General features: G+C 41.1%; 2 protein-coding genes across 2 annotated transcripts in view; both read right to left on the reverse strand.

Annotated features, from left to right (window-relative positions):
* LOC147468788 (glutamate receptor ionotropic, delta-2-like) overlaps nt 1-8,464 on the reverse strand; it is a 10,166-nt gene extending 1,702 nt beyond the window's left edge. The window contains exons 1-6 of the mRNA XM_086552363.1: nt 8,404-8,464; nt 7,804-7,925; nt 6,635-6,860; nt 6,175-6,323; nt 5,816-5,905; nt 1,815-1,981 (exon numbers count right to left, since the gene is read on the reverse strand). Coding sequence (XP_086408489.1) covers nt 1,815-1,981; nt 5,816-5,905; nt 6,175-6,323; nt 6,635-6,860; nt 7,804-7,925; nt 8,404-8,464 — 815 coding nt within the window. The remainder of the gene's footprint in view (nt 1-1,814; nt 1,982-5,815; nt 5,906-6,174; nt 6,324-6,634; nt 6,861-7,803; nt 7,926-8,403) is intronic.
* LOC122243596 (glutamate receptor 4) overlaps nt 1-17,500 on the reverse strand; it is a 50,799-nt gene that overhangs the window by 29,933 nt on the left and 3,366 nt on the right. The window lies entirely within an intron of this gene.

Consider the following 17,500-nt stretch of genomic DNA (forward strand, 5'->3'; position numbering starts at 1 on the left):
TGCTCTCCTAGCTCTGAACACTCTTGATAAAGGTGTTGGAAATATCGTAAATGATATAAGAATAAATGTACATCGCGCCACGGAACGGGGACATGTTATACATCTTGTGTGGATACCATCGCATGCTGGAATCGCTAAAGATGATCATGCTGATCGCTTAGCGAGGGCAGGATGTGATAAGCAAATTGTGGATATAGACTTTGGCATACCTCTTGCTAGGATTTCACACATAATAAGAACCTCCAATAGGGAGGACCTGATGGAGCTAACAAACTCTCAAAGACCTGAAAGCTGTAGCATAAAACATTTTGACCAGTTTTCGCAGGAGAGATTCATTTATGGTTCATACAAGACAAGGACAAGACAATGTGATATTTTGACTGCAAGAATTAGACTTGGATACAGAATGTATTGGCAGGTCAGTTCAGAATGCAATGTAGAAGAAACTAAATGCAGACTTTGCAACGAAGAGTATAAACGAACACTTGAACATTACATTTCAGAGTGCCATATGATACAACCTTTCAGGCCACCTAGCATGAGGTATGCAGAGTTATGTAATTATTTCATAACATCAACTGTGCTAGAAGATGTACTTATGCTATATCCGAAATTCGGTATATGATACCCTATTACAACATTTATCAAATGTCTATTCACAGTTGAGATACAATAGAATATAATGTCATTACTTTAATTTGTAATACAATGTTAGCAACAATGTCATGACTCTACATCAATGTATCAAAGCTTGCCCATGCCTGTGCAGTTAGCCAGGGTGGTAAATAAAAATCTAAACTAAACTAAACGTCATTCATGTGTTCCTTCCAGTTCGAGAGATGAAGATACAGCAGTACTCCCAGTGCCCACTTGAAGCTGGTAAGAGGAGAAGCTACCTTGTTTTATGCCCTGAAGCAAAAAAAAAAAAAAAAAAAAAAAAAAAAAAAAAATATATATATATATATATATATATATATATATGTGTGTGTGTGTGTGTGTGTGTGTGTTTTCTATACTTTTACCTATTAAATCTCTCGTAACCATGAATTTTATTTTATTAAGAACCCTCTACTGATTTCAAGTCTACTAATGAAGCACCAGTTTTAGGAATTATTATGGTCGGAATATTTTGATTACGTAAATCTCAACGTTTTCTTTTCATACTGAACTTTTCTATCTGTTTTTATATTTCTTGGATTTATGGAAAATTATTCATTGCTATACCATAGCATAAAGGGTGTATAAAAGTATTTCCGCCAACATGACCTGGGTTCAGATAGCCCACCTTCTTCCAAAAAGGGCAGAAGGAGACACCCCGGATTGGCTTGTTCTCTCCCCTTTCTTTTTTATATTTTGTGACATTTCGTTTTGGATCTACTGTGTTGTACCCTGGAGGTCGTGAGATGGTAATTGCAAGTGGTAAAGTATTTACTCGAGATGAGTTTGTAATTGAGTGTGACAGAACATATTATTCGGTTCTCTCATTTTTATTGATTTTTTATTTTATAATTCTATAACTTGTGGAATGGTTAAAGTTCCTACACTTTTAGCAAATCACCTTATGAATCTGAATGTTTTCATCTTATTGGTAGTAATCTATTGACAAACTTTATTATTTTTCAAATCTTTTGACGGTGTAGACCGAGATACATAAGGGAAATACAGGCGTGAAGACAGACATACGCTACAGTACTACCCACCTTCCTGAAAAAATAATGCCCTCTCACTTTTTTTTTCAGATGACGGCATTCACCTTTTCAACTTCTGATATCAATGCTCAACTTCCGACATTGAACTTTTTTTTTCGAACTTACGATCTTTCGAACAGCTTCTTGTATGGCGCTCCGCTGTTCAGAACCATCCCGTAGCCTTGCGGATAATATGTATTTTGGGCCATGTAATACTTGTGTTTTCCTAGCTTGTTGATGCGGATTTCGGAAGCCAGCCAGGCGTTCATGAAGGCATATTTTCCCGTGAGAACCTGAAATTAGTAATCAAATGGGGGTGTTAGTATAGAGGGAGAGGAGTGAGGGTGTAATGGGTTTCCTCTGCTTGGTTTGTCCAGAGTATTTTACAAATAATTGGATGGAACAGGGAAACTGGGGATCAGCTTCTGCTTTAGTAGGTGAAGAAGCAACACGGCTAGATAAATGATTCAGTTGATGTCTTGATGGGGACAGTGAAGACATGTGTAGGGACAAGGGCAGGCTGGAGGGAGAGGTCTGTCCCACACGGAGGTCACGAGTGAACTGTTGTCTTGTTAGGCGCGAGGTCACCCGTGTTGACCTTCCGCCGGCAAAGTAGCTTCACGGACGCAGAGGACAAGTGGCTATGTCTATAGCAAGTGGGTATGCCTTTGCAGCGCCATTTAGAACGAGGATACATTCTCTTTTACTAGACATATATCGAGACATACTTCAAGTGCCACTTGGCAACATGTTGATCATCAGAGGGTGGCCTGCATCGCATCCACGCGGAGGAGGAAAAAATGACTAGGAACCTATTTATAGCTGACTAAGCAGGTTAGAATATAGATAGGTTGACCCACCTTGCCCTCACTCACTCGACTATGAAGGGGAAGGACAAGAAAACCTTTTCAGAAATTACTGGAGAAAATGCTTCAGAATTACAGAAGGAGAGAATTTCGACAGCGATATCAAGGAGTCCATCATCGAAGAAATAGGAAGACACTTTGACCTCTTATCTCCAGAAGCTGCTGCTGATTTCACAAGACTAGATCCCGCTAATGGCCAAGAATAGCCCCAGAGATGTTGAACTCGCTATTCAGAATTTAAGGAACATGACTGCTCCAGGCAAAAGCAGGATCAACAAGACAATCCTGTAGAATCTTCCAACAAGATTTTGCTCAGATTGGCAAACATATACACTACCTCTCTCACAGCTGGCTTCTTCCCTGGTTACTTCAAAGAGGCAAGAGTCCGGATGATTCCAAAAGCAAGGGGAAAATCCAAGAAAAGTAGAAAATTACAGACCGATTTCTCTGCTGGAAGTCTCAGGCAAAGTTCTCGAGAAGATTGCGAACTCGAGATTGCGCAACCACCTGAAATTGAAATAAACGATCTACATAATCCTAGGCAACATGGCTTCAGATCAAGCAGAGGACCATCAGCCATTGCAATCATTCATGAAGAAAGAGCCAATGTCATGACCCATAGAAATCAAGTGAATGTGGTTCTAAGAGATGTGGCCAAAGCCTTTGACAAAGTCTGGCACACGGGCCTGAAACTCAAGATCATCAGGCTAAATCTCCCGACGCCCTTGACCAATCTATTATGTGACTTCCTAGAAGATAGAAGTGCAAGAATAGTCATCGGTAATACAGTAGATGAATCAATCCCCCTTAGCAGTGGAGTCCCGCAGGGGAGCTGCCTCGCACCCACACTCTTCACAATTTATACAGCATGGCAGCAGTCTATCTGTATACCGACATCTCACAGATCATCAGGTACTAAGGAAAGTCGATTGACATGATGACACACAGAACTGCGAGAGCCATAACCCCATTAACCACTACGAAAGACAGTGGAAGATCTCAACCAACATGAGAAAGTTCCAAGTCATTCCTGTGGTCAAATTCAAGACTTTAGATCTGATAGTGGATGAGGAAGCCATCGACTACTGCGACAGAGGATACTGGGGCTAACAATTAGCAGAAAAATAATTAATAATTGAAAGAGCACAGAAAGCAAGACATTAGCTCGGCCAGATCAGAAGGATTCACACTCTTAGTCCTGAAACCAAGCTCTACATCTATAAAGCTCTAGTGAGGCCCATCATAGAAAACCCACCAGTGCCTAACCACACCATTTCTAGAAGGCAGATAACGAAGCTACAGTCTATTTAGAACCAAGCAGGCAAATGAATCTGAATATCTCCTTTCCTCGGATAGTCACCACACAAGAGATCCATGCAAGACTAAGGATCAAGGTGATCAACAAGAGGCTCCACCAGCAAGCAAGAAGCCGAAGAAGAATCCAAAATGAGTATGAGGAGCTCTACAATCGCCTCAACATGCCTGAAGAAGTTGAGGCAATCTCCAAGGCAGCAGGCATAGGTCATGAAACGGTAAGAAGGCAGAAGTCAAGAGGAGAATAACAAGACTAGCAAGATAAGATAGAAAATAAGGGCCGCAAGGAACAAGTTATACAATTATACAACCTTCAAGACATCAGGTATAGGAGCCAATGCAAAATAAAAGACCGGAAAGAAGAAAGAAAAGAGCAGTAAGGAACATCAGACCAACAAGACAATACGGAAAAGAAGGTTATTTTCTACTCTCCCTCCAGCTCCCTTCATCACTTCCTCATCACTTTACATTATTCCATTTTTCAAGGTAGTCATTGCTCGGTGTTCTGGTATCCCGACTGCCTCCCGAAGGATTGACCTGCGGTTTTGTTCGGCTGCCAAGGGCGCACATACACAATTTCCTAAAACTTCCGTCTCCGGGCAAACCTCAAATAAAAAGCTAATACTCTCTTGAATATATTTAACTTCTAACTCTCACTTTATCTCCTCCCAGTTTACTCGGAGGAGATTGTTATTTCTCTCCACCTCCCTTAACCACTTCCTCTTACAATTACCAGATTAAATATTTAAATATATATATATAATTATCATAATAATGATAAAGATTAATAGATAAACAATATCCTTAATCCCAACCATAACCACCAAGTCCAAGACCCCTTCTTCACCAGCCTCTTCATCTTCATCACCCTCAAGACTTCAAGCAACACCAAGATCACGATCCCACCCGACAGGCCTCCCTGAGTTTCCGAGTGGGTATGATAACTTAATAAAGAGTCAGATAGGAATAGGATCCGGGATTCTCACTCAGAGGGCCCGAGTTTGATTCAATGTTCGGGGGGGGGGGGGTAAAAAATTGTATTTCTATATTAAATGCGTTACTGCATTCTACCATCTTTCACACATGGATATAACCTCGGTAACCTGATATTTGAGTTGAATTTCTAATTAATTCCCGCCGAGTGGCCACGGGGATTGTCTGTAAAACCTCGCTGTCACTGCTCTGCTAAGAGTATATAAGTAACTTCCATGATGGGTGTAAGGCATCTGGTTAGATAATCCTTTTAGTGGGTCATGTGGTGCTATAGATAGGAGCCGGGATTCTCACTCAGAGGGCCCCGAGTTCAGTTCCCTGTCAGGGAGGTAAAATTTGTATTTATATGTATATGTAGGTATATATATATATATATATATATATATATATATATATATATATATATATATATATATAAATATATATATATATATATATACATATATATAATACAAAACTATCCTAATATATCTCCCTCCCCCCCTTTCAATAACCAAGGTTATATAAGATATAATGATAGTGGTCTTGTGTTTCCAGATTGAAAAACTAGAGACAACAAAGGGTACAGCACATGGTCGTGTCATTGTGAGGACGGCCTTGATCGTGCACACAACGGCGTTTTCTGAAATCAATGGCAACAGGACGTGGACGGTGCACGGCGAAAAGTCGAAAAGGAGCCAAATATATTTCTTTTAAACATAAGTTATAGATTAAATGATTATGGAAAGGGGGTTAAAAGCAAAACAAGAACCAAAGAAAAAGTCATCTGGCCAAAATATGGATAAGAATTCATTAACATGCATGCTCTGTATCAAATCTATAACAAAATAGACTGTAAAATGTCACGAAAAAAAAAAAAAATCCACACAAAATGAGGAGCTAAGGTAGGGTGGAGAAAAATACTTCCCGCGAAAAATTGTGATAATTGAGAGATGATAACCAAAGTATGCTTACCCTATTGACTCCTGCATCTAAATTCCTCACATAGCCAATTTCTGGATCAAAAAGGTCCCATATCTCCTTGTAGATGCCGGACGTGGCTTCCTATAGCGAAAAAAAATATGGAATAATGTATCAAAAGTCATGTTGACGTATGGCAGATTTAAGAAGTGTGTGTGTGTGTGTCAATGCGTTTGTGTGTACTATATACGTCACACATTTGATCATTCCTCTATCATATATCATTAAAAAGTTTATGAATACTAAGTCTTCCTCTCTCTCTATCTATCTATACAGTATATCTATATCTACCTCTATCTATCTCTATCTCACATTAACACAGACAAAAAATATTTCTCATTTGCCCCCTTTACCCGTAAGATAAATTCGTTCGTTGTCCCGTAGTTAACCAAGGGCTGGAATCCGTCCTCCTTCATCGCCTCAAGCATGTCGAACAAGGAGTTTATCGGCTTCTCGAAAGATGGAGCCGCGAGAACTGCGGTCAGGGTGCCGGAGTACAGAGCTGAGGGGGGAGGAAGGTATGATGAGAGAGAGGGAGAGAGAGGGAGGAAAGGAGGAATGAAGGAAGGTAGGGAAGGAGGGAGTGAAACACAAATATACAAACAGACAGAAAGTATAAGGAGGGAGGAAGGGAGGGATGGAGAAAGAGGAAGGGAGCGAGAAATGGAGAGAAAGGCGGAAAGACAAAGAAACTGACAGAAAGAGAGAGAGAATGATTATGGGAAAGAGAAAGAAAAAAAAAAGTTTAAAAAACACAATAAATAACAATAAACAAACAAGCAAAATCCCACACAAAAAAAACACCTCACTAACCGTATATATAAAAGCTGAACAAATACCAAAAGAAGAAAATGAATCGATGGGGCCAGTGAGGTGAGATAATGAGATTGCTTTGAACCACGAGATTTCGAAACATGTGGAACGCATATTTCTGAATGGAACAGTCGGGCTTCTCGTAAAGGTAAAGACCCATCACCCAGCTAATGCCAGCTAGTATGGGACCTATTAGTAGGGTTGCTAGGACTAACATCGCCCACACCTGCAAATAGAAAGATCTTGGTTAGTTGTGGGATTCAGTTTCAATTTGATTTTTTTTCGTTTTATTGATGTCTTTTGTACTGTTATTTTGACTAAAATGGTTGGTCTAGAATTATCATTATTACTGCTAAGCATTGTTATCATTGTTATTATTACTATATCTATGACTTTTACTATTATCCTCAGTTATCATTAATGTTCTTGATATGATTATCATCACTAAAACCTGGACTCTCTACCCCTCGGATACACACTCCATCAGGGACTGCTCTGTCCGGCGGGGAGTGGTCAGCTCCCCCACGCTGACCCCCGCCTTATCCGTGAGACACACGCACCCTAACAGAAGACATCCGCCAAGCCATCGGTACTAAGTAATTATCTTTATATCACCTGTGCCGTTACCCATCAATAAAGAAATCAAGAACACCAGGCTTTGGCTTCAAAAAACCATTTGTGAGCAACTCCTCACAAAGTGGTGGCAGCGGTGGGATGTCTTCTGTTGGGCTGCATGTGTTTCACGGGCAAGGCGGGGGAACTGATTGCTCCCCGCCGGACAGAGCGGTCCCTGACGGAGTGTGTATCCGAGGGGTAGAGCGTCCAGGTGTGTGTGAGAGTGAGGCTCCGAGTGACCTGACATGGCCTTTTATCTGACCAGCAGGATCGCTATAAATAGATGCCTAATTTTCCTCGTATTTATAGCATCTTGACCACGTGGTTTCAACATGGTCTCACAATCTTCATTATCATTATCATTACTGGTATTAACTAATACCATGATTACTATTAGTTTTATTACCATCATGATTGTCATGATCACTGTTATTGTCGTCATCACCTTATCGTCAATTAAGAAAAAAACAACACTAATTTCCCCCCATTTCCCCTCACCCCACTCTCACCCCTTCTCCCCAATATCTCCCATCTCCCCACACCATCATACTCACCAAGGGCGTGAACGGCGAGAAGATAGCGCCCGCCCTGCTCTTCTCCGCGGGTGCAGCTGACAGCAAGGTAGCTGATTCCAGGAAGTAGGGCTTGGTGAAGTCCACTACCGTCTCGCGAGGTCCTGGGATGAAAGACGGGAAGTGGGTGAGGAGGGGATAGAGAGAAAAGATAATAGAGAGGGGAGAGAGAAAGAGAGGGTAATAGAGTGAGGGGCCAGAAAGAGATTATGAAAAATTGTGAGTGAAGAAGACGGAGGGCAAGATCTTGATAGATTTATTATTGCAATTATATATATATATATATATATATATATATATATATATATATATATATATATATATTCTAAGAGAAGGATATGCACTAAATATTTGAAAGTTGATATTTGGAAGTGTGTGTGTTTGCGTGTATGGAGGGGGGGGGGGGAATTCATTCACAAGCATCTACTTTAAAACGCTTTGGGTACAAGTTAGAAAATTGAAACGAAAAGCATTAGAACCCATTCCTTCCTATGATGATGAATTTGTCAATTGCAAAGTTGGTCTTTCTTTATCTTCCTCTCCCTCTTGCTCTTCCTTCCCCCTTCCCCACCTTCTATTTACCCGTGATGGTGATTTCGTCAATTGCAAAGTCGGTGTCCCTTCTGGCCACCATTCCGATCATCCCTGTGACAGTTCCATCGAGTTGAGGTCCCCCCCATCTTCCGTTGGGTTCGATAAGTAACTTGTACCTGAAAGGGATTGGGATAGGTAGGTAGGTTAATGCGGTAGGTAGGTAGAGAGAGGGATAGAGATATTGACAGGCCGATCTCCTAGTAAAACTCCTTGTTTTTCTTCGAACTTAAAAAAATAATAATAATAATAATAAACAGTAACACAACCTTTCCCACCGCTATGACTCACGTAAAGTTGTACTTATCCGCGATGTTGTTGATGACGTTGCAATCAATACCCGAATGCGGCTTGGCTTCCTGATATGTACCGTCGTAAGTATCCAACAGCGTAACCTTGAAGAAGGGCCAGTTATCTATCACAGCACCTTTCAGCTGGCGTCCACCGAAGTCAGAGTAGAGCTGGTTCAAGTCGGGAGTCAGGGATTCGGACACGAAGGCCGAAGCCCCGCCCCCTCCTCGAACCCAGCGCCAGGAGCCAATGGCGCGAAATCTGTATAAGTATGTTAATTATTATCAGTGATGATAATGATAGTAATATACATGATGATAATGATCATAAATCTATCAAAAATATCATTATCATCAAGGTTATTGTTTTCGGCTATTATTAGCAACTATCATTGCAAAAATGCTAACTACAACAACAATAATGGCAAGAATTAAAAACAATGATAATGATAAAAACAGTAATGATAATGATATTTCCCATTATTCATTATCATTATCTTTATGATAGTGAATAATGGTTATGCTAATAAGAACAATACCAGTGAAATTAATAACAATAATAATGATTATCATTGTGATAACAATATCTACCATTATTATTAATCTTATCATCATATCTTTTATCATCATTATCATTTCTACTATCATTATCATCACTATCTTAATTATTAACATTATCTGTATTGTTATCATCATGATGATAAAATAATGATGAATTCATGTTTCACTTACTTTGGCTTATTATCTTTATCGATATACGATATTGCAAGACTGTAGGACATCGTGGACTTCTTGACTGCGACTGAGACCTGAAGCGAGAGTGAAGAAGGATTTTTGAAAATTCATTCATAATGAAAAATACAAATATACACAATGAAATAGATATACGCATCAACATGTACATGCAGAGAGAGAGAGAAAGGAAGGAGGAGGGGAAAGGAGAGATGGAGAGAAAGAGAGAGAATGGGGGGGGAGGGGGGGAGAAAATATAACAAAAACAATAACTTTTAGCAATAGTCTAGGTATCTCTTCATTCTATATTGATGACGACAGCACAAGTGGTATGGTTATATTTACTTTGGAAGTGAGACTTGTTTTACGCTTTGTTAGGCAGGTCACAAGGGTGAGGGAGACCGCTGCTCACAAAGCGGGCGAATGGAGCAAGTGACCGTCTCTCTGGCAAGTGAGCAAGAGGCAGAGAGCAGGTCAAGCCAGTACATATTATCTATAACCTGACTTGGACGGTCAAGCTAAGAATAGGTTTTTGGTCAGCTTGCCTTCCACCATATGGATGCTATGCAAGGCGCCACATGTATCACAATGTGACAGCTAATATATCGCCACGTGGCACATAGAGTATGTTTCCCATATTGCTCGACCACCTACTTCGGCTTGCACTCGTGCTGTTATGCTGAAGTAGTACTTAAAGGGCCAATGTCCCGTCCCTCCCTGCATGGTTCAGATCAACCTCAAACTTGGGTATTGTTGTTGTCATAGCGTCCTCGTCCCATGTCCTGGATGTTTTCCGACGTTTTCCTTTTCCTTTCTATATTTTTTGTTATTTTCCTTCTGTCTTTGGGCATCTTGAAGACAGGCCTCCCACGTTGTTCCTTGAGGACATGTGGCTGGCTTCTATGATGGGTGTCCACACTCTTGGTTGCTGGGAAACGATGGTCATGCTTTCTTTTCTGGGCGTTTTCGGCTTCTGCTACTGTTGAGCTGATAAAAGTTGAGAATATTCTGACTCGTCGGATAGTTGGCTCGCAGCACGTACAAACCATCATACGTGCAACCCTAGCAATCTGTGATCTAATGCAGGAACTACAGCTAAAATGCGTTTGACAGGCGAGGTAGGAGCTCTTAGTGCAAGTATGAAATCGCACCAGAATTCTACAAGTAAGGAAACATCATAATAATCATGAAATTGACCCGGTTCAGGAATATCTAAACTATAATTGACCCATTGGATAAGTAGCTAGCATCTCTGACTCTATTTCAGGAAAGTCTTTTACTAATTGCATTTATTCGGCTAGTAAGTTACTTAAGCATAACTTATATTTATGACATATGAAGAAAAATGCATAAAGTCAAAATAGACCAAATACAAACTACTTGAGAATGGAATGTGATTATAGCTAATATGAATAACAAAAGTTAAAAAGCATAATTCATTTTTCATATTCTATATGGATAATATGAATATAAAAAATGAAAAGTGAAGAGAGAAATAGCCTCGCATTACTATATCTCTCTCACAACTGACTGCAAAGATTTTATAAACCCAGTCAAACTTTGACCTGATTGTGCAACGATACCCGCACGGTTGTGAAGGTGCGTTAGTCTTCAAGATTGCGGTTTTGGGACATCAGGATTGACGAGGCTGGTTTGCCAATCCTTTCTAAACTCTGCCTAACAAAGACTTCTTGCACTGTTAGAACACAAAAGTACAGGTACATGGGAGGATACAGGAAAATAGAGAAAGGAGAAAGAATTGGCCCTTTTGTAAGCACTTAAGTTGTTTTTTTCAGAGAAATGTCGAGCGTAAACATTTCAAAGAGAAGTTTATATGTGTCAAGGTGTCAAGAATTATCTAGTCCGTTCATATTGTTATTCCTTACACATTGCTAGGACCTTCCATGTACAATTCTTAATGTTGGGTTTACCTGGTTGTTCCTATGGCCTTATGCCCAAACAAATTCTTGACATTGTAGGTTGCCCATAGCAGAACTCTTGGAGGGCTGTAAGGTCACGTGGTAAGTGAAGTAGATCATCTTTCTCGAAGCATATTCATTTTCTAGCTATTTGTAGCGTACCCCGCTTCTAACACCAATTATGAGATGTGTCTCACAATATTAGCAATAGTCTGGTATCTCTCGATTCTTTATTCGAGATGACAGCACAAGTGGAATGGTAATATTTACTTTGGTATTGGAGTCTTGTTAAACGTCTTGCTACAAGGATGGAGAAGACAACCCCTCACGAAGCGGGCGGACGGAGCGAGTGCCCGTCTCAGTGGCGAGTACTATAGTGTGAGAGAGGCAGAGGGCATGGCAAGCCAGTTCATCTTATTCATACCCTAACCTAGACAGTCAAGCTAACAATAGGTCCCTGATCGGCTTTCCTTCCAGAGTACCATGTGTACTGCAATGTGGCAGCTAATATATATACACATGGCATTTAAAGTATGTCTCACAGAGAAAGGGAGACAGATGATGAAAGAGACACAGAGGAAGACAAACAGAGAGAAATCATGACTACTTCCCAGTCTATCATACCTAAAAATTGCATGATATAGCATAAAGTATACCTGAGTCCCTTCCCTCATTAAGGCCGACAGCTCCGAGACTGCGTTGTCCAGCAAGACCACGTACCATTGGACCGTCGGGGTTTCCAAGTTCCTAGCTCGAATCTGGAAAATTTATTTAGTATTGATAGAAAGAAAAAAGAAGAAATAGAAATAAAGAATTGATAAAAGAAGGAAAGATAGAGGAATATATATACTATGTATATGTATAGATATATGGGTTAGGTTAGTCTACTGTACTCCCACTGAACCTTTCCCAATAGTCTTACACTTTCGTGAAAAAGTTAGTCCTCTTCAACTCACCGTCTTGAAGACAGCCATTGTGTTTTCGGTGGAACAAATGACGACCACATTGCGCATCTCCTCCATGTGGTAGTATGACTGGATTATGGACTTCAGAAGATTGAGGTCGTTATCGTAAGTGAGGACTGTAACGTCACCCCATCGCTGGTTAATGGCTTGTACCGTTGGGGAGATATCTAAGGTGTGAAAGAAGCAAAAAGAGTTTATATATTGTAATAGATAGTGAGGGGACAGGAGTGAATGGTATGAGGGAGAGAAGGGATGAAGAGCCAGACTGATAGACAGACAAAGAGAAAAATAGAGGAAGGAAAGAGAGAGGAAGAGTGACAAACATACAGCCAGGTAGACTTAGACAGACAGATTCACACGCATATATAAACACAGACAAACACAGAGAGAAAGAAAGGGCAGGGAGAGAAGAAGAGAAAAAAAAAACAGAAAGAGAAAGAGCTTATGAGGTAGATATAAAATGGGCAATGTTTGAGAAAGAGGAAATATAATAAAACCTTTAAAATAATAATTCAAATTTTATCAAGTGACACTATCACAGCAGACTACACATGTTAGGAAAAGAAACTGAAAAACTAAGAAAAATAAATAGTTCAATTTCAAATTTCATTATGCTCGATATTTTCCATCGTCTACCCGAATCACCACCAAAGTTTAATCATAACCCAGACATAAATTATCAACATAATATGTTGATAACCTTTTGTATAGTCTTTTTACTCCTTTAACAGTCTCTACCAGATGTCTACCCTAAGTTCATCTACGTGATTTACTCATAATCTACCAGCATCAATCATGATTTACTATTAGCCGAAAATATACACTAGTTACTTATTTTATGCCACAAATCTACTATAAAAAAAATCTTTGCCTATTCTTAATCTACCCAGACATCCACTGATCCATAAGCCATAGACAAGCCACTCTTAAATTTTCGCCACATGCTTAAATTTTCATGACAATTAGTCAGTAATTTTCCTGTAATCTTAATGACAACAAAGCGATCAATGAGTCGCCCATTCACATCCTCCATCCAGGCGAGTAAAAAAAAAAAGCACATACACAAACCACATCACATAACATCATATCATGCATAACACAAACACACCGCAACATCCTTTACTAGGCGCTGAAGTCGTGCCATTAGCAGTACCACATACACTCACCAGGGGCGCTGAGGTCGTGCCATTAGCAGTTCCACATACACTCACCAGGGGCGCTGAGGTCGTGCAGCAGGTGGATCTGTCGTGCCGTGCCAGAACTGACCATGTACGACACCAATTCAGCCAGGACGGTGCGCTGTTCCCAGGGTCGTAGGTCGCCGCTGTCATTCAAGGAGCTGCGTGTAAAGTGATTTTTTGAATTGATGAGTTTGAGTCGTAATTATGACAAGTTATGTTTTATTTGATTATATGCTGGCATGTTGTCTTAGTTTTACTTGGTTAGCTATTCAGATTAAACTATGGTGCATTACCTTCGTCCGCCGTTGAAAGCAAAACCGAGACGTTGCAACAGACTGTTCATCATCCCTAAACTGCCGTTGTTCGCTAATGGGGCCGATGAAGATGTTTTCGTTGGCTGTGGGTTTGCGGTTGGGCCTTTTGGCTTTGTAGTTTGGGCTTCTGGCTTTGTAGTTTGGGCTTCTGGCTTTGTGGTTTGGGCTTCTGGCTTTGTGGTTTGGGCTTCTGGCTTTGTGGTTTGAGCTTCTGGCTTTATGGTTGGGTTTTCTGGCTTTGTGGTTGGACCTTTTGGCTTTGTGGTTTGGGCTTCTGGCTTTGTGGTTTGGGCTTCTGGCTTTGTGGTTTGGGCTTCTGGCTTTGTGGTTTGGGCTTCTGGCTTTGTGGTTTGGGCTTCTGGCTTTGTGGTTTGGGCTTCTGGCTTTGTGGTTTGGGCTTCTGGCTTTGTGGTTTGGGCTTCTGGCTTTGCAAATTGGGCTTCTGGCTTTGTGGTTTGGGCTTCTGGCTTTGTGGTTTGGGCTTCTGGCTTTGTGGTTTGGGCTTCTGGCTTTGTGGTTTGGGCTTCTGGCTTTGTGGTTTGGGCTTCTGGCTTTGTGGTTTGGGCTTCTGGCTTTGTGGTTTGGGCTTCTGGCTTTGTAGTTTGGGCTTCTGGCTTTGCAAATTGGGCTTCTGGCTTTGCAAATTGGGCTTCTGGCTTTGCAAATTGGGCTTCTGGCTTTGCAAATTGGGCTTCTGGCTTTGTGGTTTGGGCTTCTGGCTTTGTGGTTTGGGCTTCTGGCTTTGTGGTTTGGGCTTCTGGCTTTGTGGTTTGGGCTTCTGGCTTTGTGGTTTGGGCTTCTGGCTTTGCAAATTGGGCTTCTGGCTTTGTGGTTTGGGCTTCTGGCTTTGTGGTTTGGGCTTCTGGCTTTGTGGTTTGGGCTTCTGGCTTTGTGGTTTGGGCTTCTGGCTTTGTGGTTTGGGCTTCTGGCTTTGCAAATTGGGCTTCTGGCTTTGTGGTTTGGGCTTCTGGCTTTGTGGTTTGGGCTTCTGGCTTTGTGGTTTGGGCTTCTGGCTTTGTGGTTTGGGCTTCTGGCTTTGTGGTTTGGGCTTCTGGCTTTGTAGTTTGGGCTTCTGGCATTGTGGGTTGGGCTTCTGGCGTTGTGGTTTGGGCTGCTGGGTGTGTGGTTGGGTTTTCTGGCTTTGTGGTTTGGGCTTCTGGCTTTGTGGTTTGGGCTTCTGGCTTTGTGGTTTGGGCTTCTGGCTTTGTGGTTTGGGCTTCTGGCTTTGTGGTTTGGGCTTCTGGCTTTGTGGTTTGGGCTTCTGGCTTTGTGGTTTGGGCTTCTGGCTTTGTGGTTTGGGCTTCTGGCTTTGTGGTTTGGGCTTCTGGCTTTGTGGTTTGGGCTTCTGGCTTTGTAGTTTGGGCTTCTGGCTTTGTGGTTTGGGCTTCTGGCTTTGTGGTTTGGGCTTCTGGCTTTGTGGTTTGGGCTTCTGGCTTTGCAAATTGGGCTTCTGGCTTTGTGGTTTGGGCTTCTGGCTTTGTGGTTTGGGCTTCTGGCTTTGTGGTTTGGGCTTCTGGCTTTGTGGTTTGGGCTTCTGGCTTTGTGGTTTGGGCTTCTGGCTTTGTGGTTTGGGCTTCTGGCTTTGTGGTTTGGGCTTCTGGCTTTGTGGTTTGGGCTTCTGGCTTTGCAAATTGGGCTTCTGGCTTTGTGGTTTGGGCTTCTGGCTTTGTGGTTTGGGCTTCTGGCTTTGTGGTTTGGGCTTCTGGCTTTGTGGTTTGGGCTTCTGGCTTTGTGGTTTGGGCTTCTGGCTTTGTGGTTTGGGCTTCTGGCTTTGTGGTTTGGGCTTCTGGCTTTGTGGTTTGGGCTTCTGGCTTTGTGGTTTGGGCTTCTGGCTTTGTGGTTTGGGCTTCTGGCTTTGTGGTTTGGGCTTCTGGCTTTGTGGTTTGGGCTTCTGGCTTTGTGGTTTGGGCTTCTGGCTTTGTGGTTTGGGCTTCTGGCTTTGTGGTTTGGGCTTCTGGCTTTGTGGTTTGGGCTTCTGGCTTTGTGGTTTGGGCTTCTGGCTTTGCAAATTGGGCTTCTGGCTTTGTGGTTTGGGCTTCTGGCTTTGCAAATTGGGCTTCTGGCTTTGTGGTTTGGGCTTCTGGCTTTGTGGTTTGGGCTTCTGGCTTTGTGGTTTGGGCTTCTGGCTTTGTGGTTTGGGCTTCTGGCTTTGTGGTTTGGGCTTCTGGCTTTGTGGTTTGGGCTTCTGGCTTTGTGGTTTGGGCTTCTGGCTTTGTGGTTTGGGCTTCTGGCTTTGTGGTTTGGGCTTCTGGCTTTGCAAATTGGGCTTCTGGCTTTGTGGTTTGGGCTTCTGGCTTTGTGGTTTGGGCTTCTGGCTTTGCAAATTGGGCTTCTGGCTTTGTGGTTTGGGCTTCTGGCTTTGTGGTTTGGGCTTCTGGCTTTGTGGTTTGGGCTTCTGGCTTTGTGGTTTGGGCTTCTGGCTTTGTGGTTTGGGCTTCTGGCTTTGTGGTTTGGGCTTCTGGCTTTGTGGTTTGGGCTTCTGGCTTTGTGGTTTGGGCTTCTGGCTTTGTGGTTTGGGCTTCTGGCTTTGTGGTTTGGGCTTCTGGCTTTGTGGTTTGGGCTTCTGGCTTTGTGGTTTGGGCTTCTGGCTTTGCATATATATATATATATATATATATATATATATATATATATACATACATACATATGTATATATATGTATATATATATAAATATATATATATATATATATATATATATATATATATATGTATATATATATATACATATACATATTAACCACAAGGCAGTGTCGAGAAGGTGTTCTTTCATGATGTCACCTCTGATCAAAATAAATACTACCCACGTAATAATGTACAGTAGATTATTAATATCTCTTTCATTTCGCTGTCATATGATTTTTTATATACTTACAACGAGAGAGAGTATAATTATTTAAAGCCTTTGTTCGTTGGCGTGTAATCCGAATTGAGTGATTACGATTGCATGCTTTGGAATTATGAGTAAACGAGTAGATTATTTTGCATATCCACATACTCAAAATATATTTCGGAATTGCTAGTTTTATTATTATGTTTCTCATTATCATTATCATTATTTGTATTATCTTTACTTCTGTTATCACTATCATTATCACTTTTATCTTGATTATAACTATCATTATCATTATTGTTGTTGTTGTTGTTATCGTCATTATCATGATTGCCATTATTGTGTTTACTCTTATATCTATCAATATCCTCATTATTATCATCATCATTATTACTTTATCATCACCATTAACTTCATCATTACCATCGCTATCAATACTATTATTGGCATCATTATTATCATTATCATCATTATTATTATCATTACTGTTTTCATAATTACTGTTTTGTCATCATTATCATCATATAGCAATAACAGAATGCAACACAGTGATATTTATTTTAAAAAGGCAATGCTGATAATGATGATGGTGATAATGGTAATAACAATAACGATAGTAATGAGGATGATCATAATGATGTTGATAATAATAATCACTGTAGTGAATTATCCCCTGATATCAGGCGGGTCATCCCGTAGATTTCGGGCCGCCTGTCCCCTGACGTCACTAAAGAATCTACGGACTTTTCCGCCCTGCAAGATGATTTGGCTTTGCTGTTCTGCGTGTGTGTTTATTTTTAATAAGAATAAAGTGCGTTTTTATGTTCCTTTGACTTACCTTTCTGGTTGTTCCGT

Source organism: Penaeus japonicus, unplaced genomic scaffold, assembly GCF_977035675.1.
Source record: "Penaeus japonicus unplaced genomic scaffold, GWHDUDI00000001_assembly GWHDUDI00000026, whole genome shotgun sequence".
In the NCBI taxonomy this organism is placed as follows: Eukaryota; Metazoa; Arthropoda; class Malacostraca; order Decapoda; family Penaeidae; genus Penaeus; species Penaeus japonicus.